At 43.4% G+C, this 22,947-nt stretch overlaps 3 protein-coding genes across 8 annotated transcripts in view; 2 read left to right on the top strand and 1 right to left on the bottom strand.

Moving 5' to 3' along the window:
• Nucleotides 1-1,836, top strand: part of PARP4 (poly(ADP-ribose) polymerase family member 4) — a 43,274-nt gene extending 41,438 nt beyond the window's left edge. For all 3 annotated transcript variants that reach the window (XM_048935003.1, XM_048934995.1, XM_048934985.1), the window contains exons 34-35: nt 37-169; nt 1,400-1,836. In XM_048935003.1, coding sequence (XP_048790960.1) covers nt 37-169; nt 1,400-1,550 — 284 coding nt within the window. In that variant the 3' untranslated portion in view covers nt 1,551-1,836. The remainder of the gene's footprint in view (nt 1-36; nt 170-1,399) is intronic.
• A 437-nt stretch (nt 1,837-2,273) lies between these two features.
• MPHOSPH8 (M-phase phosphoprotein 8) lies at nt 2,274-21,016 on the top strand. Of its 2 annotated transcripts, none has more exons than XM_048935191.1 (14): nt 2,274-2,569; nt 6,056-6,211; nt 7,085-7,891; nt 10,551-10,647; nt 11,665-11,910; nt 12,345-12,470; nt 12,551-12,639; nt 13,382-13,522; nt 14,303-14,389; nt 16,113-16,267; nt 17,546-17,700; nt 18,473-18,600; nt 19,305-19,388; nt 19,672-21,016. In XM_048935191.1, exons 1-14 carry the CDS (start codon nt 2,309-2,311, stop codon nt 19,711-19,713), a joined length of 2,574 nt encoding a protein of 857 aa, XP_048791148.1. In that variant the 5' UTR covers nt 2,274-2,308; the 3' UTR covers nt 19,714-21,016. The 2 variants fall into 2 exon arrangements, with proteins under 2 accessions (XP_048791148.1, XP_048791139.1); XM_048935182.1 differs by having other exon boundaries at nt 2,275-2,569; nt 7,085-7,939.
• Nucleotides 17,350-22,947, bottom strand: part of PSPC1 (paraspeckle component 1) — a 65,453-nt gene continuing 59,855 nt past the window's right edge. For 2 of the 3 annotated variants that reach the window (XR_007374869.1, XR_007374873.1), the window contains one exon: nt 17,350-17,733. The gene's annotated coding sequence lies outside the window, so the exon portion shown is untranslated. The remainder of the gene's footprint in view (nt 17,734-22,947) is intronic. The other variant, XR_007374868.1, reaches the window with a different exon arrangement.

Here is a 22,947-nt window from a genome sequence, read left to right as displayed (position 1 = left end):
AATCATTCAAATGATTTCCCATTTCTTCTTTCTTAGGCACAAATGGAAAAGAAAAGCTACTGAAATTGATTGCTACTCTTCTTGTGCTACAGTTCATACGCTGTGCAAAGGAACTGCAAGGGATAGTCTTCAAATCACTGATGAAACTGGATAATTTAACAGCTTCAAGGTGTGCTTTTACAAAATCTTGTAATTTAATATTGCAATATAACCCTTCTTAACAACAATTAATCTCATTATAGAGAGTAAATGACCATGCTATAGAATGTAGCTGCAGAAAAGGGAATGGGAAATGTTGATACTGGTGGCACACAGCTTCTTTTAGGAGGGTGAGTTGGAAGAAAGAATATTTTGCAAACTATAATACAAAAATTGAGAAGTATTTAAAGTAGGAAAAGGTTTGTACCTCTTATCACTGAACAATTCATGACCTCTTCAGGTCATCTGTTCCTTAAAGCAGAGCTAACTCAGATAAATCGCTCAAAATCCTGCCCAGCTGATTTTTAAGGATGGAGATTCCACCATTTCAACTTTTTCCAGACATCAATCATTTCAAACTTTCCCTTTGTGTCACTTTTGGCTCTTGGCCTTCATCCCTTTTTAACATTTTCTTTATGCATTGTTGATTTTCCCAGGTGTACACCACAAAATACAATACTTCTGAAGTTGTTAGGGCAGATGATTGATCACAGCACAGCTTCCACACTTTCCACTTCCCCTGGGGAATACTGATGTTGGTTCATTCTAACAACTCCCACTTACTTCTGTGTGTCCCAGTTCTCCATTAGCTTTTGAACATAGGGTTGCTGCATCTGGAAATTTCCTTTCATTCTCAGTGAAGCAAATAATTGTCAGGTGGGAAGTTTTTTGTTACAGAGGAAAGGCAAAGGTCTGAAAAGAAAAGGCCTGAAGGAATAGGCCTTCAGTGAGTCTGCATTGCCCCAGACACCAGCTGATTGTGGTGCCAAAAAGAGAAGCTAATACCCTTAATGCTTTACCAGGGAATTTAACAAGAGGAATAAGAACCCAGGAAAGCCCTGCAGAGTCTTCCTCCCTCTCCTGAAACTCCCTGACAGAGGGAAAAATGATTGTAAAATTTGGGCTGAACACAAATAAAATCACATTGACTGCGGGATGAAAGCAAGTGGGGCAGACCACAAAAGTGGAAGAATTCTAACATGCAGTTGTACAAAGGAGTCAAGTTTGCCATTATGAAATACGTAGAACTTCATGTGGGGACTGGAATGGTGTAAATGAATGCAAATTATGATTATGTATAGGCATATTTCCCATGATGTCGTTTTCTCTGACAAATGGTATTTTATGTAGGCTGTGTTTGCTGTACTTTCTCTTTCAAATGATAGAATTTATTCTAACAAATCTCCATTTCTACACACAGCGGTGTTCACTGGGCGTTTGAGTCCATCAAGAAAGCAACAGAGTGGGTAAAAAGAGTTGAGGGACAATTTGCATCTATTTGCTATCGACTTGAACTTGGGAAAGACTGGGATTCTGCCACCAAGAAGATACTGGGGATCGAGTGCAACTGACAGCAGCTCTCCTACTTAAATCATTCCATGATTGTGATTGTTTAAGACAACAGCAACGTTAGCTTTTCTTGCTGCTTTACATATTTTGAGTAATTTTCACCTGGAGTTATTCTTGAGTGATTTTCATAGCCACAGACAAATACTGTTACAGTATCTCTGTACAGACAAGTACTGTTACAGTATCTCTGTTTTATTTCTTCCAAAGTCCTACCTTCTCTGTAACGCAGCGTGTTTTGATGGCTACCGTTTAGCAAAGCCCTAATAAACACCTTCACGATGCAGCCTACCGGTGCCCTCAGTTGGATGCCTTTGTACTTCTGCAGCGCGCCCCGGAGGAGCAGAACGCTGCTTTTCTCTGGCCGTTTCCCAGTTGCTCAACATCCCTTTGCGGCCGCCTTGTCAGCAGGTTTTCTGACGGCAGTTCTCACTTCTGTTCCAACCGTGCCAACGGCGCCAGTTTTCACGCGGGCTGGACAGCACGAGTGACGGTGTTCCTTGATAGCTGCTCCCAGGACAGCTCTGCTAGCACTCTGGCACCGGCAGAAGCGCTTAGCGCAGCAACAAAAGGTTCACCACTTTTTCCCACACGAAGACCCCATCCGCCCGTCGAAGCCCGCCGCCCAAAGGCGCAGCCGCCCGCAGCGCGCCGAGGACGGGTAGCCCCGCCCCTCCCGTGACGTCACGGCAGCCGGGCGCCCATTGGCTGCCGTGGGTGTCGCAGCCGCTTTTCCCCATCGCCGTTTGAAACTCGGCCCAAAATGGCTGCGGCGAGGAGCGGGGCTGAGGCGGCGGCGGCCAGGCTGGAGGGGGCGGGGGAAGAGGAGGAGACGGAGACGGCGGCGGCGGCGGCCGGGGAAAACGAGGTGGTGGATGGCGGCGGCGCTGCGGGCGGGGCGGCGGCCGCCGGCGGTGAGAGCGAGGAGGAAGAGGAGGAGGAGGAGGAGGACGACGAGGACGACGAAAATGAGGACGAGGACGTGTTCGAAGTGGAGAAGATCCTCGACATGAAGACCGAGGGGGTGAGCGCGCGGCGCCGTCTCCCGTCACGGCTCGCCGCCCTCCGGGGGCCGCGGCGGCACCGGGAACGGCTGCTGGGCCCTCCGGCGGCGGGAGGGCGGCACCGGGCCGCGGAAAGCGGCGGCCCCGGCGCGGGTTCGGGTTCCGTCCTCGGCTACGCCCCCGTGCCGCGTGCGGGATCGCCGGGCGCCGCCGTGCAGAGCTCGGGCGTTACTCGGCCCTGCTGGCTCCGCGGCTCGTCTTCCCGCCTCGGCCGAAAGAGCGGTGGAACCCCGCGTCTCTTCGCAAACTTCTTTTTGTCGGCGGCGCGAAGCTGTGCGCTGCGCTGTGCCCGAGCTGCGGCGGTGCCGGGCTGGGCAGCGCGGCTGTGGGAGGGCCGCTCCGAGCAGGCGGACCTTCTCCGGCTGAAATAAGGCTGCCTCCAGGCTGTGTTAGGCAGAATTCTCTTGCCTTCTCTCGTTCCGCTGAGAGCAGCCTGCATGTTTTCATACGAGTCCTTCACCGAATCACTGAGGTTGGCAAAGATCTCTAAGATCACCCTGTCCAACCGTCAGCCCGTGCCCGCCGACCGCATCCCTCAGTGCTGCATCCACACGTTTCTGGAGCACCTCCAGGGATGGTGACTGCACAGCACCTCCCTGGGCCGCCTGTGCCACTGCCTCACTGCTACTCCTGAGAAGTTCCTAACATACAACCCGAACCTCCCCTGGTGCAGCTTAATGCCATTCCCTCTGGTGCTGTCGCTGTTATCCAGTGGCCGATTGGCTGAGATTCCCCCCATCTCATCACAGCCTCCTTTCAGGCAGTTGCAGAGAGCAGTAAGGTCTCCCCTGAGCCTCCTCTTCTCCAGGCTAAACAATCCCAGTTCCCTCAGCTGCTCCCCATAAGCCTTGTGCTCCAGACCCCTCACAGCTCTGTTGCCCTTCTCTGGACGTGCTCCAGAGCCTCAGTGTCTTTCAGAAATTCTCTAAATTTCACAATCAAAAAAATAACAAACACAGCTTTTTTAAAACAATTTTTGTATTTTCTACTTGTTTATTTTAAGTAGCTCATATTTTGGTGCTAGGCTTCAGTCAGAATCACATGGGTGTGGAAGTCCACCTGCTCCCCGTGGAGCATCAGAGATACAAGGCATTGATGTTGAGGAGTCTTCAAATGAAGAATTGCTTTATGTATTTATGATGCTGGAGTGGTTTAGTTGTATCTTGGCTGAAATGTCTGTGGCTTGAGAGTATTATGCTGTGGAGGTATGAGGTGTTAGCCACAGTAGTTAATCTGTCCTGAAAGCACAAACACTTTTCCTACAGTCGGGATCTGAAAGTCAGTCTCCTTGGGGAGGAGGATCATGCTCTGCACACGGTTCTGAAGAGCACTAGAATATCTCAGGGAGCTGATCCTGCCCTTCTGCTCTGTGCTGATGAGGCCTCGCCTGCAGTACTGCGTCCAGAAGTGGAGTCCTCAGTACAGGAGAGACATGGACCTGTTGGGGCACATCCAGAGGAGGGCCAAAAAATGATCCATGGGATGGAACACCTCCCCTATGAGGACGGGCTGAGAGCTGGGGCTGTTCAGCCTGGAGAAGTCTCCAGGGTGACCTGAGAGGAGCCTTTCAGTATCTAAAGGGAAGCTACAGTGAAAAACAGGACAGACTTTAGCAGGGTCTGTAGTGATAGGACATGGGGAAATGGTTTCAAACTAAAAGAGAGGCGATGTAGATTAGATAAAAGGAAGAAGTTTTCTACAGTAAGGGTGGTGAGGCGCTGGCACAGATTGCCCGGAGAGGTGGTGGATCCATGGAGATGTTCAGGGTTGGGCTGGACAGGGCTCTGAGCAGCCTGATGGAGCTGTAGGTGTCCCTGTTTGTTGCAGGGGGATTGGTTTAGATGGCCTTTAGAGGGTCCCCTCCAACTCAAACAATTCTGTGATTCTGTGTATATACTGAGTAACATCTCCTAGATCAATCTGTGCTGTGTGCAGGCCAGCGGCAGCTGCTCTGTGCACGAGGTTGGAGCACGTGGCCACACAGGACATTTATTTGCCCAACGTGTGTTGGTCCTGGGGGCTGTGGTTGTTCCAGACCCTTTCTGTGGCTCTCAAATGGGGCTCTCACTGTGCTCCTGTGCTACAGACATGCAGGGCATGGCAGGTAATCATTCAAGCCTGAGAGGAATGGAAAAAGCTGTATGCTGCATTTGATGGGGTGTAGTATATGCAGTCAGCTTTAGGCTGATGCTTTTCAGGTGCTTTTCAAAGCTGGAACAGATGCACAGAGCTGTCAAGACAGGCTCTGGTCTCCCATGCTACATCTGCAGCTGTGGGAACCGAAGGGTGCTGCATAGAGAAGCTCCTGTCAGTTCCCCTGCTGATACTCTGTGCCTGGCAGTGATGGGCGGGTGGGAGAGACAGCGCTCTGGGGATGAGTCTGTGCTGGGGAGCTGCCTGCTGGCAGGTGAACATGGGCTTGTCCTGATCCAGGAAAATAGCAACAGAAATTCCAAGTGTTTCAAAAGCTGCTGTACTGCATTAAAATCCCACTGAAGGGACAAGCTGCAAGGCGCAGGGTGACATTCCCTCTGGATTTGGGGAACGTTGACTCTGTTCTTTAGTGAGCCAAAGGCACTGTTCTTATGCTTCTCCAGAGGCATTCTGGTTAATGCTTAGGATAATTTCTTTTTAGAAAATAAGTTCTGGGATGGTTTTGCTACCTTGTGTTTACTATTACATGTTTAATGGAAAACAGATTTATCTTCTGAACTTTGCTGCTGGTTGCTGTCATACCTCTGTTGAACGAGGCTGCATGGTCAGTGCAGGAAGGTGACCACACTGACTCCATAAGGTGCATCTCTGCCATTCAGTGAAGGCTGCTGCAGAAGCACAGAGCGCTGATGCCTGGCTGTGACAGGCTGTGCTCCCAGCAGGCCTAAAGCCTGGCATCTCAGCAGAGGAAGGAGTTCACCCTGAGGAACGAGAGATTTGGGCCGTTCAATTTATTTAGGAGAAAATCAAGAGAGAGCTTAGTGAAAAGCTTTCCTCATTACCCACACCTTTTTTTTTTTTCTCCTTTTTTTTCCTTTTTTCTCCCCTTAATGCTAACAGACTTCTATTCTGGTGAAATCACTTAGGATGAAACCACAATGTCAGTTCAGATACTGTTGAAAGAATTGATCTAGGGCTGCAATTACAGTCTTTTACCAATAAGTTTGTAACTCAGAGATGCAAGTAGTCAAGTTTTGTCTAAGTCTACATTTGACTTGATCTCATTGAAGGGCTCTCATTTCTCACTGTTGGTACTGCAGTTTATCAAAAGTGGCATTGATTGTGAATCTAACAGATTATAAATTCCAATTTAGAGCTGAGTGAGCAGTGCTGCTGTATTACAAATGTTAAGGTTTGAAATCCTCCTCTTCACCAAAGAGAAGGCACAGGAATTGAGTGGACGGAGTAATGCTGTGCTGTAACGTGTTCAGTGTTTGGTTCTTTTCTTACAGGGTGTAATTCTGTACAAAGTCCGGTGGAAGGGCTATACCTCTGATGACGATACCTGGGAACCAGAGGTTCATCTGGAAGACTGCGAAGAGGTGCTGCTTGAATTCAGAAGAAAGCTGGTGGACACCAAGCCAAAGCCTTTGAAAAAGGACTTTCAGGTGTGTTTCTCCTGCTGTCGTCCTCGGTAGAAGACAAACTGCCTGCCTGGGCTCTTCTAATGGCAGGCATGGGAGAGCAGGATGTTTGGGATATGGAAGTGATGACTTGGATGATCTTTGATCTGAGAGCTTTTTCTTCCAGCAGACCTCAGCTATTATTGCTGTTGTGTGGTTAAGGAGCTTTTTCAAATTGACAGTTCAAAATCGTAGAGTCTGAATCCATTTAATATGGCAAATTAAATATGGCTTCATTAGATGTATGGTTATTTTAGTTATTTTTTGACAACAAAAGCAAGCTCCTTTTCCTGCTCACAAGCTTATTAGCACTGAAGCTGGGTCTGCTCTTTTCATCCTCCTTGAAGCAGATTAACTTAATGGTTAAAAAGCAGTAATTCATCAGATAAGAAAAATAGAGACAACTCTATTGAAGGAAGGCAATTTTCCCTTGTTTGTTTCTGTTTAACTGCTCAGTCATTTTTGAAATCCTATGTGAGAACCATTTTTGAAAGCTGGTGCCTTGTTTGTGAGAAATCCATACGTAAATTTTGCAAAATCAAGGCGACTGGTTTTGGTGTAAAAGAGTTGAAATTTAGTTTGGCTCCGGAATCGAGCTGCTGGGCATCCAGTTGGTTTGCTTTGCTGCTTTAGATGTTGATTCTCTTTCAGGTAGCCAGTAATGTGATGTAATGTAAGAAAGTGAGTTAGAATTGTGCTTACAAACTTTGTGTTTTGGCTGCAAGGGATGTTTAGAAACAGTTCTCTTTTCCCACACACAAGCACTGCCATTTTTGTACAGCTTGCATTCAGGCATTCAGGCAATACAGTTTAATGGGGAAGTAAATATTTTCTTTTTTTTTCCCCCCTGCATTTTAGAAATTTTCTCTAGATGATGATGTGTTTGAAGCAGAATCTGATAGTGATGGGCAAAGCAAAACAAAAGAGGATGTTTCACCAAAGAAGAAAAAGAAAAAGTCAAGAGAAGGAGAAGATAGAAGTGCGGATGACCTGAAGAAGAAAAAGTCAAAGTCTGCAAAAGTCAAAGAGAAACCCAGGATAGAATGTGAACGTTCCTCAGATACTTTGGGGTTGGATTCAAAACCCAAAAAAAGGACTTCAGAAACAAAGGAAGATTCAAAGGATCCAAAGAAGCAAAGGAAAGAAGATACTAAAGAAGTAAAGAAAAAGAAGGGGGAAGTTAAAGATGTAAAAATAAAAACTAAAGAAGATTCTAAAGAAAGTAAAAAATCACGGAAGGAGAAGCAAGGAGATGCTCAGTTTGACACAGAGCCGAGTACTTCAGACGATGCACTTTTTCAGGAGGTTGATAATGAAAATCCACACTTATGCTCTGAAAATAAAGAGGAGGAACAACAAGTAAAGTGTGAAAAAGAGAGGTTGGAAGAAGAAATTGCTGAAAAAGATTGCATTGCTGACAGACAGCTTGATGGATCAGCAAGTAATGAAGATGATAGTGTGGAGGTTAAGGCTAAAAGAAAGAAGAAGAAAAATCAGCAAATGGAAGATTACAAAGAGGAGGGTAGAAAAGTGGAAATCAAAGATACGGGTTTGGAGAAGAAAAGCGTGCTCAAAAAGCAGAAAAGTCAAGAAAAAGTGAAAGTGGTGGCTGCAGAGTTGGAGAAAGTGTCAGCTGTGCCCGTGTCGGCACAGAAGGCTGTAAAGGTGAGCGCTGAGGAGACAGGGCGCAAATCCATGGAGGCAGGAGAGGAGGTGAGCAGTATGAGGGCATTGGGGAGCGCTGGGAGGGGGTTCAGATCAAACACAGCTCAGGCAGAGGAGCCTGAAAAGGCTGCTGTTTATGATGGCAAATGGAAACATAAGAGTCTGAAGGTTAATGGATGGATAAAGCAAATGAAAGGTGCACTGCAGGGTCTACAGGCAGGATGGAAAAACTGGATTTCGAACACTAGAAAGAGGGGAGTGCTTTGGGACAGAGGAGTGTCTTTTAGGTATGAAAATGTGAATCTCTCCTTTGCTATGTGTATGTACTTAAAATGAAAACTTCTGTTCCACAGATGCATGTTGTCCTTTTTAGCCTCTTGTTTCTCCCACCTTTGACAGCTGCCTCAGTTTGGCTTTTGTCTGCTTGCATAGTAAGGCATTCAGTCTTCTAGAAGCTATCCAACTGCACAGTGGAGTATACTTCTGCACTTGATTTCTCTCAGAAGCCAGCCTCTTGGTTAGACTGGGTGTGTTAGTGGCTTCAGAAGAACTGGAATGCTGAAATTGCTCCTAAGCCCAAATTGGTGGCCCTGCCTGCGGCAGAGAGCTGGAGCTTGATGATCCTTGAGGTCCTTCCAACCCAGGCCTTTCTGTGATCTCCCAGATAATTGCCCAGCTTGTCTTGTCTTGTTGGAATTCCTGTGCTGCTTTCAGGAGATTCTGAGTTGCCCAACTTGGTGACACATTAATTACAAACGCTGTGTCCCTTCTAACAGATGAGCTGATCAAATACTCATATACTATTTAATTTCTGCTATTTAATGCAATAATATTTTAAGGAAAACAAGAAGATAAAATATTTTTTTTTAATGTAAATGTGTATGTGAAGAATAAAGGAGTATTTCTAGAATGTTTATGAGGAAAATCTGCTTTTGGAGAATATATTTTTCAGCTTCTTTAGACTATTCTGATACAGTTTGTAGTTTGTAAAGAAGAATCATTGGCTGCCCGGAGAAACTCCTTCCTGATTTGTAACTGGGCTGCAGCCACGGTACCCTGGTGCTTATTGGATTATGTCCCACTGCTTCTGAGGCCATAATTCTGTGGTGACAAGTGTCTTTTTTTGTAGGTTCAGCTGCAGTCCTCTGAGACTGTTGTCTGTATGGGGTAGGCACCTTAACATAAGCACGTTGATTTGTTTTGGACAGAGAATAGCAATACTGCATGGAGTAAGCTCAGAGCTGAGCTACACAAAGTACTCTTTGTGGGAGCTTAGTGGTGAAAGCTCTTCTAAACAAGGTTAAGCAATAGCTGTGGGGCATAGCTGGTTTCACACAGCTATTTAGCTCATTTTCTTTGCAGTTGTAACTAACTGAAATGGCATGGCTCTTCATTACTCCAAGTATTTTCTCATAGTTTGAGGCCATAGCATTCATAAGAGAGCAGCATCAGATAATCACATACATCCTCGGAATTCTGTTCATTACCAACAGTGTACAAACCCCGTCACCACAAATATGAAGAGATCAGCAGCAGGGGGAAGGTTGATTTTCTTACTGCTCTTCAGCCAGTACCCTCACTAGGTGTAGCTTGGAAGGCATTCTGCTTTTTGCCATCCATCTCCTGCATGCTGAAGTGGTGGTGCCTGCGTCTGCCCACAGCATCTGTGGGACTCTGCGTGTGTGGGCTCAGGGCACAGCTTTGGGGTTTGCTGTGTGTCATGAAGTTGTGGGCCCAGCATATCGTTCTTTTGAAAGTAAAGCACGGCCTTTGTTTCAGCTGCCTGACTCTTCTCTGATTACAGAACACTGTCATGTCAATCTGTGGTACAGTATTCTCTGTTTGGAGTCATTTTGTATGATGAAGCCTTTCTTCCCTGTGATTTACCTTCTAAAAATAAACGTGTAGGTACACTGTGCATCTCATCAACATCAGGAAATCTGGAACAGAACTCACGTTTTTGAACAGCCCTTGTGCTTAGCAGTGTCTGGTAATCTTGTCACTTGTTTGCTCCTACTATGGGCACCTGCCTGGAATGATGTCTATCACCCAAAGGCAGAGTTTTGAGGGGAGAGAAGGAAGGCTTCATGATGTACTGAATTCATTTAGTTTTTTACCTTTCTAAGAAATGGTGGCATTAGTGATTCTGTGATCACTTAAGGACTTGAGTGTTTATTTGTGCCTCTTTGAGTTGTAGTCTCCTTATTCGGTACCTTGGGATTTCAGCTGTCGTATCTCAGTTTTAGTAGAGAGAACACTTCTAAGGGAGGGTTCTGGTTTCTGCTTGCTTTGGCTGTGAATGACACACCAGCTAACATTTCAGACTCGGAATATTAAATACAGTGGTTTCCTGGTGTGTTTTGTCTTTGCTATGTGTCATTTTAGGAAATGGTAACGCAGCCTAATTGTAAATGTAGGCTGGTTTTGATATGTGTGAGTGCCTCACGTGGCTGGCATGCTACAGAACTCAAACTGAAGTTGCCTAATTTGGAAGATCTTTTCCTCGTAGTGAAGCAGCTTTCCCAGAGCAGCTCCTGTCTCACCCATTTAATTCTTTTCTTAGGATTGCATCTGTGAGTCTGTTGTCTGTAAGATTTCAGTAGTGTTATTTTCCACTTTCTCCATACCGCTCTCATTTGATCCTTTTTCTTAATAACAGGAGAAAGAAATAAAGAAAACTGAAATGAAAGAAAAAGCAGTAAAAAAAGAGTCTGAAAAAGAAGAAAAGAGCAGAAAAGAACAGAAGGTCCTAAAAAGTAAGTGTTAATTGCTGAAAAGAGAAAGGGAGCACCTTTCAAGGCATTCTCCTCTTACTCCTATAAGGGCAGATACAGAGCAGCATTTCTAATACGTGCTAGAAAAGCAGTTTCTTTTAAGAAATGAAAGCCAGCTTTTTTATGGCTTTGTGAGAAGGCTGCCTGAGGCATGAAAGTTTGTAATGCCTGTAATGTTTTTATAGACAAGTCAAAATTTTGCCCTTTTTCATTTAGTATTGTTAACTACGTCGCTTTATCACACCGGTGACAACGGTCTTTTGGGGGTGAATTCATCCAACTATTGTCTATTTCCAGAAGCATTTTGATATCATTATAAATACACACTTTGTATTTCTGGAGTTAGCTGGTAGAGGTTCACTTCAGGCAAACTATGCCTCTTGCTTTAGCCACTGTAATGGGTTACTGTACAAACCTTAAAAAAACACAAGGTGACTTGAAACATGAAAGGTCTGGATTGGACTTCTGTTCTTAGTTGTGTGATGGGGTATTAATGTTAGCACTCTTGATCTCAGGAAAATTCTGAGTGAATTTTCTCCTTTTGGCATTCTGAATGGGCATAGGAAGAGCTGTGGTGCTTCAAAAGCTATTGGCAGAGAAACAGCTTTCACTTAAAGGACGGTAGATGCTAACAGCTCAAGAAGAGTAGCCAGCAGACGATTAATTCCTGCTCTGTATAGAGCACGTGTTCTTTGGTTGTCACCGGTACTGAAACATTTTTTCAAAGAGGTAATGCATAATTCTAAATTAAATTTCTTAAGAAGGTAATACTAAGTAGAAAGCAGTCAGAGCCCAGACTTACCAGGGTCACTGAAGGTGAACTAGCTGTCCCTGATTTTGGCTTTTTGTTAAGCTTGCTCCTGTGCTTCAGCAGTGATTAACTTAGGAAGAGAGAATAGATCTTTACTAAATGGACTCTGGTCACTTATTTAAACTTTGTTATGTAAAAGCCTTTAGTAGCTCAAGAAGTCATTCTTGGTAACTGTCTTAATGTTCTAGGCTATAAGGACATCAAAAGTGCACTTGACACGTGTAATGTAGCTTCAGAAGAAAAAAAGGAATGCTCTGAGAATAACTGCAAAAGAGAAGAACCCTCACTAGAATGCAAATTCATAGAAGAATTAAAATTGAAAGACAGCAAAGTGCACAAGGAGAGGAGGATAAAAGATGAAGCAGAAACATGGAATTACGTTGCTGCAGGAGGTGGTCGAGAAGCAGTGGATGTGTGTCAGATGGAGAACTCTGGTGAGCTGCAGAACCAAACCTAGGAGAACGATGAGCGCTTGCATTTAATACTAACTCCATTCCTGCTTGCATCTTTTAATGCTCCAGTTCTTACTTACCAGAAGGCTGAACCAGTATTTTCTTTTGAAACTCTTGCTAATTTTTGAGCCTATCAGCGTGTTCCTGGTATATTTCTGCTGTTACAGTTATGCAGTGTTTGCCATCTCTGATCGCTTTAGCCTAATGTGGAACAAACAAGTGGCTTCTTTCAAGTAAAAGCCTTTTTTGTGCTTGCAACACAGCTTTCATTGTTTGGAATCATTTCATGTTGGGTTCCAAAGTCTGTTTGAATGAAAAATAGTATGTTGTGCTGCTGACTGCTGAAGTAATGGTGAATGATTTCATAATTTGTAAGTTGTTACTTATTTTATTGTTTTCTTTTATAAATATGATAGATGGCAAGCAGCAAGTTTTGAGTTTGGGTATGGATATGCAGTTAGAATGGCTAACACTAGAAGACTTTCAGAAGCATCTCGATGGAGAAGATGAGAATCACATCTCAGCAGAACCAGTATCCAGTAGTAAGTAGTTGTTGGGAGGACTGGACTTTCCAGCATCTCAAAGTGAGATGTGCTTCACCTGCATTAAATTTATTTTCTAGCACTCCTGAGGGATGCTGTCAAAAGTGGAGATTATATGACAGTAAAGATGGCACTTTCTTCAAGCGAGGAATATAATCTGGATCAAGAGGTAACTTTTCCATAATAGAGTTACTGAGTGGGGAATGTACAAATTTGGACTGTTTGAGAAGTTCTCTCTTGCTGACCAGTAGCAGATTTAATGCAGAAAGCACAGTGGGTGAAAGAGGAGCACAAAAGAAAAGGCATCAGTATTTGTTCCCTATTTCCTCGAAAGAAGTGAATTTTCATAGAAGCACCTTGCACCAAATTTGCCCATTTTTGAGAATTGAAGATTTTAAGGACTGTTCATCATGCTAGAACTTCTATTGCATGGTAGAACAGAAGATGCTGAGTGAAGTGTTGAGGCAAGCATGTGCTTTTTGAATTGTAGTGTGTGGTGGAAATGTAAAAGCGAGTGAGGGGAGAGTGGCTGCTCACAGAAATCTCTTCATATTTTCACTCAGGTTTAATCCAAAAGCAGTGCTGTGCTAGCAGCTGGCTCGGGCCCTTGGGCTTTTTCTCCAGCACTTGCCAGTTTCTTTCTCCACTGTCTCGCTCTTTTCCCTGCTGCCGCATACCTTGCTGCCTCTTATTCTGGCTCATTCTGATTTCCTTTGTATTTCTGGAGCTCAGTGTGATGTTTGTGAGTGAGAGGAGTCTGTGGTGATGACAGTTTGTCAGTGTCTGGCAGCTGTGCGTGTGTGAAGAGGGGAGGAGAATCTTGTGAAACCTGTTGCTGTGTTTGCATTCTTTGCAGCTGTGATCTGTCTTCAGATATTCGATTTTTATGGTGATGATTGATGTTGTTGCAGGATTCCAGTGGAATGACTCTAGTAATGCTTGCTGCTGCTGGTGGGCATGACGATCTCCTCCGGGTCCTAATCAGGAAGGGAGCTAAAGTTAATGGCAGGCAGAAAAATGGAACAACTGCACTGATACACGCAGCTGAAAAGGTTGGCTCGGTCACTGTCGTATTTGTAGTTCTTGACTCTTTTGTTTAAATTAAAAGTGGTATCCTGTTTTTTCCACCTCCCGTGGGCAATCCTTAAATAATTAGCAGGATACAGCAGGATGATGACCATCTCTGCATAGCATTGGTGCCTGTGGTTACTGTAGGCTAAATAAATTCTGTAGGTGATAGTAAAGCCTGTCTATGTAGGGAATGTCACAGGGCAACTTGGAAGGAAAGCTGATGCAAGGGCTATCTCTAAATTTCTCTTTCATGGGGCTGAAGTTCTTGCAGTAGAATTGCTTGTTTTCTTTGGATAGGCAGGATCCAGACTTGTGAAACTTGGAGACCAAATCTCTGATTAAGCAGAGTTTGCTAATTGAGAGCAGGGGAATAGAGGTAGGGACACTCTGCTCAGTCTAAGGCCGGCTTGACTTGACTGTTACGTTAAAGGATGTTTGGTGGTTTCAAGTCAGTTCACTTACTTTCCCAGGTAGAGGAGCTTTGTGGCCAAAAGGGAACTTGATTCCTGTTTGGCGATTAATGCAGACATACTGTTTGGGTTTGGGTCTTTTCCCCTGGGGTGTTGTTATTACAAGGTTAAGTAAAAAGTAAGAATTGTAAATGCATGTGGCTTTTGCCCCAGTCTGAATTGATCTTTATGAGCAATGAAAGAGAACAGCATCAATTCTGACATGCATTGTGCTTGTATTTTAAAATGAAAACTAAATATGTTATACCTACTTATCTTGTGGTTTTGTTTGCTGGTTTTTTTTTCTTAAAGAATTTTCTAACAACAGTAGCTATTCTTCTGGAGGCTGGAGCATTTGTGAACATGCAGCAGAGCAGCGGTGAAACTGCGTTAATGAAGGTAAACTCAGTTATTTATCCTCATGTGATTTAGTTTGCCAGTGATGTTGATTATTAATAGTGTACAGAAGACAGAAGTTTATTTTCAGAATTGATTTAGCTGGGAGATGTACTGCATTTGAAATACAAGTACTGCTCTCACTTACATGAGGCAGTGTTCCAGTAGTTTGTTTTTTTCTAACTTACTGTTGTATCTCAACAGTGCAATGCAGGGTTAAGTGTGGTTTGGTTTCTTCTGCTGCTTGGGTCAAAGAAATGTGGAGATGGTCCTGAAAGTGAAATAATGTCTGTCAGCAGGAAAATAAAAACTGCAGACAAAACCCACTGGAATATACTGTGATTGGCCTCTGTCTTCGCAGGAGAATGGTGTTCTGTCATTGTCGGTTGGTTGGTTGTCATGGTTGCTTTTTATTTTATTGTAATGGGAAAATTCTAAGACCCTTAAAGCAGTCTGTGCCCTTCTTAATAGGTTTCTGGTTTATATCCATTAATTCCGCCAAAGTTTGGTGTTCCTGGCGAACTTGCTGTGTTTTTTGAAGGCTGTTTAAGGCGGTTTGATTACAGCAGAGATTCCAAGAACTCTTCTGTTCCAGACGTTGTGGTGTTACTTCTCTGTTAACCTGCCCAAGGCTGAGGGAATTCACGTCTTCTGTCAGAAAACAGTGACGCACTTGTGGTTTCCTCTGTCACTGACGTCCAAAATCTCTCCATTAGTTGACCACCTCCATGAACCTCAGTTTTGACCTTCATAGTTTTTCAAGGGTATTTTCTTAGTGTTTGATGCCCTCTAATTGGAGCCCATGGAGCCTTACTGCACTTATTTGTTTTGCCATGCAGATATGAAGAGTAGCATCTTCGTTTCCAGTAAGTTACTAGAACAGGTTTAGCTGTGTCTCAATAAACATACCATTGCATTTATCAGGACACTCTTACTTAACTGTAGGAGTTGGTTCTTACCTCTAAAAAGAGGGGGAAAAGTCTCAGCAGTTCCTCTTTTTTTCTTCTTGTTTTATCTGCTAAGGGCGAATGTTGGTTTTGGTTTTGTTTGTTGATGGAAGATTATGGATTGAAAGAGTGCATATGAAAGTTCAGGTCTCAAACAAATGGCAGTTGATGACTTCGGAAAGGCTTAATAAGGATATTCTGTATTGAGGTACTTGGAAAGCAGTAAAGAGCATGCTTGCATTCTTCAAAACAAAGCTTTCTGTAGATTTTCCAGTGCCTTTTTCAAGTGTTCACCTAAACACCTGGGCATTCTTGCTGTAGGTAATGCTGACAGCTTTGGGCATGCGTGCAGTTGTTACAGTGACTGCCTAACAAAGTGACAATGTGAGGCAAATTCCATTCCTTTTCTGAAGTAACATTTAAACTGAAATTCCTAGAAACAGACACTTGGAAGTGTTCCTTCAGTCATTCTGAATGCTTCTACAGAAATCCATTTATTCAGACCAGCTTATAGGTAGTGTAATCTTGCAGATTAGATCTTTCCAAAGAACTCAGTTTTCTTTTAAACTAAGTCCATTTGGTCACCCCAGTGTTGCTTCTGTGGGATCAGGTGCATTGTGATTTGTTAGCATTCACCTGGCGATTGCTTACACTTGTTTTCTGAGTTGTAACTGAACTTTGGATTGAAGTGTGTTTCTGCAGTTCTGCTTTCTTCAGTGTCGTGCTCTTCTTTAATGGGATTTGTGGTGTTGTCCATTCTCCCTTGTTGCTTGGCACAGGCATGTAAAAGAGGAAATTCGGACATTGTGCGACTTATGATTGAAAGCGGAGCGGACTGTAACATCTTGTCAAAGCATCAGAACAGTGCACTGCATTTTGCTAAGCAGTCTAACAATGTCCTGGTGTACGAGCAGCTCAAGAGTCATTTGGAAACGTGAGTAAACTCTACTTGGAAGTTTGGCCTGGGGAAGTGTGAATTAACTGTGTGTAATCATCTTGGGTTAAGCTGGGGAAGGGGAGAGGTTTGGGGGAGAAAGTATGGAAAGTATGGAGTATGCCAGTTCTTCCCTACCTTCTAAGAAGGAAATCACGGTATGTTGTATGGGAGCTGTTGAGTCACGGCCTGAACCACTGATTGATGACTGGAGGAAAGGAGCGGGTCAGCCATGGGAGCACAGGTGAAGGAAGCGGTGGAGCCTGGCTGCACCTCTCCTATACCCCGTTTAAGGGCTGACTGCCACTGGGGAAGGGTCTCTTTCTGCAGATCCCTCCTCTGTGGGGTCTTTCCTACAAACCTAGATCTGTGGATACGGCTGAGCGTTCCTTCCCTGTTTGTTTCTTTTCCCATTTTCACCACGATTATCTTTGTAGCTGTAACACCAACTGTAAGACGTGTTCAGTTAGGTTTTTGAAGGCAACAGGAAGTATGCAGATAAAGTTTGGCACGTGCTGTTCAGTGAACTTAATCTTTCTTTCATTCACTGTTTGATGCTTTCTCCAGTTCATCTGCTATTTAAAATCTGCCACCAAATGTGTTTTGTAAGATCTTGAACGTATAACTTTCCCAGTGAAATGTCGGCTGCTTGTACAGGCAGCCCCCCTACCCTGCCAAATAGCCTCCACATCCCAAACTATCTGAATGATGGAACTGTTGCTTTTTTTAGGGATGTGGTTAGTGAGCATGGTGGTGATAGGCTGACAATTGCACTAGATGATCTTAGCAGTCCTTTCCAACCTTATTGATCTGTGGTTTTAATAAAGCTTAATTTGGGAATTGCATTACACTAATAGTACAACCAGTAAAAAGAGTGATTTGTTCTACCCTGTACTTGTAGTCATTTTACTGGGGGGAAGCAGTCGCCCGTTCCCATTCAGCCAGCAGTGCCTACTGGTGTTCCAGCAACACCTTTCTACATAAGGAAGTATGTGGTTACTGAGACTTCTGGTGTCTGCTGTAGTGTCCTTGTCCACAAAAGTAAAACGCTGAGGTCTGACAGATGGAATTTCACAAACAGGTCTCTGAGAAAATGTTTTATTAACAAAATGTCTGGACCTGGGGCTCATCTGTGCATAAATGTAGGTGATAAAGTTCTGACAACTGGGAATGCAGAAAGGAGATCCGGAATCGTTCTTTGTGTAATCTCTGTTCAAGACTGTCTGCTGAAGTAATGGTTCTGTGTGAAGTACAGGCCTCGCTTGTTTCCTCATGTAGACTCTCAAGAGTAGCAGAAGATACCATCAGGGACTATTTTGAAGCTCGCCTTGTTTTGCTGGAGCCAGTCTTCCCAATTGCTTGTCACCGTCTCTGTGAAGGGCCGGACTTCTCCACAGACTTCAACTATAAACCCCCACAGAACGTGCCAGAAGGTAGGGATCTTGGGTTGGTTCTGCTTGTCTGTACTTAAAAAAAAAAAAAAAAAAAAAAGCAAAATAGAAAATAGTGCGTTGAGAATCTGCCCTTTAATTATCTGCTGTATGAAATGCACGACATGTTGTAATACAGTACGTGATATTAATGGTGCTCCCTATATTCAGGCTGTGGAATGCAGGAGTAATATTTTCATGCAATGTGGGTGAAATACTGCTTAAACTGGGATTTTGAGGTGTTTGTCCAGTTTTTATTTGGTTTATTCAGTTTATTCAGAGATGTAAACATCTTCTCATTTTTTTATGATACACTTTACTGAATTAGGAAGCATTATATAAATTTACATACTAAAATGGGGTACTTGTACCTATTGAATACTGTTGCTTCCTAAATTTCAGCGCAGTTCATAAACACCCATACTTGACTGAGCTTAGCACTCCCCACCAAGAGAAAAGATAAGCCAAAGTACACAATGTTCCCAAACTACAGATGCATCTGTTTTGCTTTCCTTTCTGATCGCTGCATAAGGTTTATTTTGCTGCCAAAACCCCTCAGCCTTGTGAGCAGCTCAGTTGTGTTCTCTGCTTGGGCTCACTGGCTTGGGAGATTGGATTTCTTTCTACATATTGCTTTGATGCTCCTTTGGAGCTTAATATTTACGCAGACACTAAAGGTACCTCGCTGCTTGCATTCAGAAGTTTGGTGTTTGCAATTGTTCTAAATCATGGATCCCGTTTCAGCTTTGTGTGACTGAACTGCCTTCCCTTCTAGGATCTGGAATTCTTCTCTTTATTTTCCATGCAAATTTCTTCGGTAAAGAAGTCGTTGCTCGGCTCTGTGGACCATGCAGTGTACAAGCTGTGGTTTTAAATGACAAATTCCAGCTCCCTGTATTTTTGGTAAGTATTTTTCATGTGACTAATTGGCTGTAAAACTGTCTGCAGAACAGCCTGGCAGATATTAGAGCCAGATGTTAGAGTTGGATTTTGAGTACTACAGTGGTGTCTTTTAATTTTGAAATGAAACTTAATATATATATATATATATTTTACATGGAGAGGAGTGCACAGCCTGTAGGCAGTAGATTCCATAGAGTTAAATAAAAGGCAGGGCTGCAGCTGTGGGCCCCCTGCTCTGTGTGTCTATGCTGGAGCCCAGGTTGGGCCAGGGGGAGACAGAGGGCCTTGCTATCCTGTGACTGTGTGATGCCAGAGCTGAGGCTTTGGGCAGAGAGGTGAGAATTCAGCACCTGAAGGAGTATCCTTTCCCCAGCTCACCTTGCTTCTCTGCCTTTTAACACAAATTCTTTAGTGTAATCATTTCAATGACCTTTCTCATTTATGAGTCATGTAAATTTATTGTTTTTTTCTATTAAATGTATCACTGTCCACACACTGAAGTCCTCTTGTTTTCTCTGTGATTCAGATTGCACTAAAAGTTCTCTGCAATGTACACAACTTTTAAATATATATATGTATTTAAATTTATATAAAATATATATTTATTTAAATTTGCCCAAAAGCAACTGTAGTTTGTCATATTCTTTGACTCACACGGCACTTTGGACCATATCCTGCCATTAACTTTATCAATTCTCTTTTAGGACAGTCACTTTATTTATTCCTTCAGCCCAACTGCAGGCCTTAACAAGCTTTTTATCCGGCTAGCAGAAGCTCCTACAGCCAAGGTACAAAATGCTTTCACTTGTGTACTCTGATCTGATGCCCCATCCCTGGAGGCATTTAAGGCCAGGCTGGATGTGGCTCTGGGCAGCCTGGTCTGGTGGTTGGTGACCCTGCATGTAGCAGGGGGTTGAAACTCGATGATCATTGGGGTCCTTTTCACGCAGACCATTCTATGATTCTGTGATCTGTGCTGTACCTCCTGTAATCTGTGTGCTTGCAGTTAAACATGCCATGTGGTTTGTTGGATGCTCCCATCTTCATTCAAACCTGTGTTTGCTTTTACAGGTGAAGCTGCTAATAGGAGCATACAGAGTACAGCTGCAGTGACCTCACAGTTGCAAGCCTGTTGAGCGGCCTGACACCTCTGGGATATACTTCTGAGTCCTCTGTTCAGAGACTGACAAAGCAGTTTGGAACTTTTTGGCACCACACTCTTAGTCCCAAGTTCCCATCTTCATGTTGTTTGTTGGCAGTCATACAGGAAAGTACGTGTTGGAGAGCAGCTGAATACACTGTGCTGGTTGGGACAGGGTGGTCAGCTCTTTTTTGATTTGTACAGACATAGATGTAAGTATTTGTGCCAATACATACAATTCTGTCTTTCTGACTTGTTGAGTCCAGACTGCATATTTCAGCTTTTCCACAATGTGGAATGGTGCACACAAGAACTATTTAAGGTAACTAAATGAAATGTCTTGTTTTTTTTTAAATAGAAGGATCTTTTTCATTTGTAAACTACAATTTTCTACTTACTCAAATAACTGAAATGTTTCAGTGTAAAATGCAGGACTGTTGTATTCTCAGAGCAGTGGGCAGGAATTACACCTGAAAGCCACTGCATCACTTAAGCATGAACTGCTGGGGATCACATTCTGGTTTGAAACTCTTCCTGCAGTTGCTTCCTGGTGGGAGAGCAGGAGCAATTGCCTGTGTGAAAGCCCTGCGTGATTCCCTTTGAACAGACAGTTAGGTCTGCAGGAGTGAACAGGGACGTCCAGATAGGCTCAATGAGTAGAGCACTGTGGTTGGATTCCTAGTTACATCAGTGCTTTAAAACTAATCTTGTGTTAGAGAAGCAACTGATAGTTATACAGGCATCTTAACTTTGGAGTTGTTAGTCAAGTGGCATGTGAGAAAACAAATAGCTGGAACTAGCAAACCAGAAGATGTGTTAACTGCTACCTTAACTGTGGGCAATGCTTTCCTAGGTGGCTAAAAGGTACAGAGGAGTTCAGATGTTCTCATCCTGACTGCTGAGAACAGGTGCTGCCCTCATTCAGAACTCAGATCCTGTGTGCAAAGAGCTGCTATCTATCTTTTTATTTCTCTAAGTAAGTGACCATTTTATCAGATGACAGCAGTTCTGCAATGGTTCTGTGCTGTAACATACAAATGTAATACTTCTGCCTGAAGTATTTTTCTTTGTAAATTAAACAACATCTTGAAAAGTGAAGGAAAGAAAGATTGTGCCTTTGCTGTTCTGGTTGCCACAAGTAGTTTACATGACACTATGTGCCTATATTGCTTAAGAAACTATTGGGGATAAATAATGTATTTGCACCATTTTGATGGTGAGCACTCAGTTGTACCCTTTTAAGAACTGTGACTTTATATTAAAACTTTCAGCTTACCACTTTTAAGTTCTGGTTCTTGAAAGTTTAAAACTTTGATACGAAGAGATGCCAAATCTTAGTAACGAAGCACACTATCATCTATCTCAGTTCTGTGGAACGTTACATTTTCTGTGTAAAACTACACCAGCACCATGATATACTCATTTCTGGTGTCATTCAAGGTAGTCAATCAAGCAGATTGATGGATGTGTTAACAAGTCTGAATTTAGAATAGATTTTTATCTCTCTGAAACCTGCGATACCTCCCTCTCCTATGCATAAACACTGCAGTGCACAGAAAGCACTGGCTGAGAATCAGGACCGTCCCTACCAGCAGCTGCTGGTTTTCTTCTGAATTTCAAAGTGTAGGTATTAGGAAATGGTCACTGAAGATGAATGTGGATAGGAGATGTTCTTCAGCATTTCCTTAGGGTGGAGTGACAGCTTTCCTGTGGTTACTGTTTCCTTGGCTGTCCCTGCATTGTGTGCTTAGGAGTGCATGTGTACAGTGTGCCTCTGGGAGGGGGCACTGAAGGACTGTGCAGGTGGGCCCAAAAAGGTTCTGAAGAGGTGTCTGGGTAATTATCTCAAAGCAGTGCAGAACTGCTGTACAGTCTAACCAAAATGTTGTTCCAAGGGTTGACATAGCAAGTAAGTTGTCAGAGGTGGTACTGAGGGTGGTGGGTGGTGTTAGTTTGTTAGGGCTGTTGTTGTGTTTAATACTTCTTCCTGTCTTGACAAGCTCAAGGTGCAGAAGGGAGTCTTACAGGAAAGAGGAAGAAAACCTGCATTCATAACACTGTTACTGAGGGATGGATTTTGCAGCCATCTTCCTCTTCTGACGGTGATTCAAGTTTTAGGTTCCTACTGAAGAGATATGAAAAATGTTCAATGCTGGCTTCTGTATGATTTTACTACATCCTTTTTATCCGTTGCTAAGGGAGAAGTTTTGGTGGACAAAGGGTAAAGAGACAGCTACAATAAAAATCACCTTAGGCACTGGGCAGAAGTACTTTTGACATACTTGTTTGGTTTTTTCTTCTCTTGCTATTTACTAGCAAAGCAGAGCAGCAGGGATTACTCTCTGCAGTACCAATACAGGGCTCTGAAGGTACGAACTCATTTGCTCTCACTGCTGCACTCTGGCTTCTCACAGGTGCTGGAGCTTAGTGGGTAACATGGTGTCTTTCTGCATGGTCTTTGGTGGTCTCCATCCTTACCCTGTGGCCATCATGACCCTCAGTTTGTTTCCATGATGTTGCTGCACTACTGCATTAAGTTATTCTATGCCCACAAGACTTTGCTTTGTCTCTTAAGAGGTTCCCATCAGCTGCTCAGTTCACATTCACTGTCTTTGAGTTCAGGAAACAAAATCAATACACAAGTAACAGGAAGTTGATTTGAAAGAGTTTCATTAGAAACTCTGAAAAAAGGAGAGCTACAGCACTGCTGTATTACAATGCGGTGTTGGAACCTCGTGGCATCAAAAAAACCATGTTTTTCATTTTGTTTTATTCATTGTTTTTCCTTCTAATGAACTGTTAGTACAGGTTTTTTTTAATCATCCAACTCAACTGCATAGATGGTGAAACCTTAGAACTACTTCAGATCTTCCTGGTAACAGTTGCTCACTTTCCAGGCTGTTGCTGCAGGCTCAGAGTGTTCCAGGTAACTAATGCTTCAGTGCTGTGTTAATGCTGCAACTTCAACACAAATTCACTGTTTTTCCTTCACATATGGCAAAGTATGGTTATTTCTGTTTTGGCACATTTTAGTCTTTAATAATGTTATCATCCTCCTTGGAGTTAAGCAGAATCAGTGTTTTTAAATTCAAATGCAGTCATGTAAATGATACTTTAATATATGACTTACTGTGGTTCCTGTTGCAGAACGTACAGCTGTGAAGCCTTTATGAGCACCCTTTTGCAGTACTTGTACTGGAGGGCCA

Source organism: Lagopus muta, chromosome 1, assembly GCF_023343835.1.
Source record: "Lagopus muta isolate bLagMut1 chromosome 1, bLagMut1 primary, whole genome shotgun sequence".
NCBI lineage: Eukaryota > Metazoa > Chordata > Aves > Galliformes > Phasianidae > Lagopus > Lagopus muta.
The sequence above is the reverse complement of the archived record's forward strand: the minus strand, read 5'-3'. Positions and strand labels throughout refer to the sequence as shown.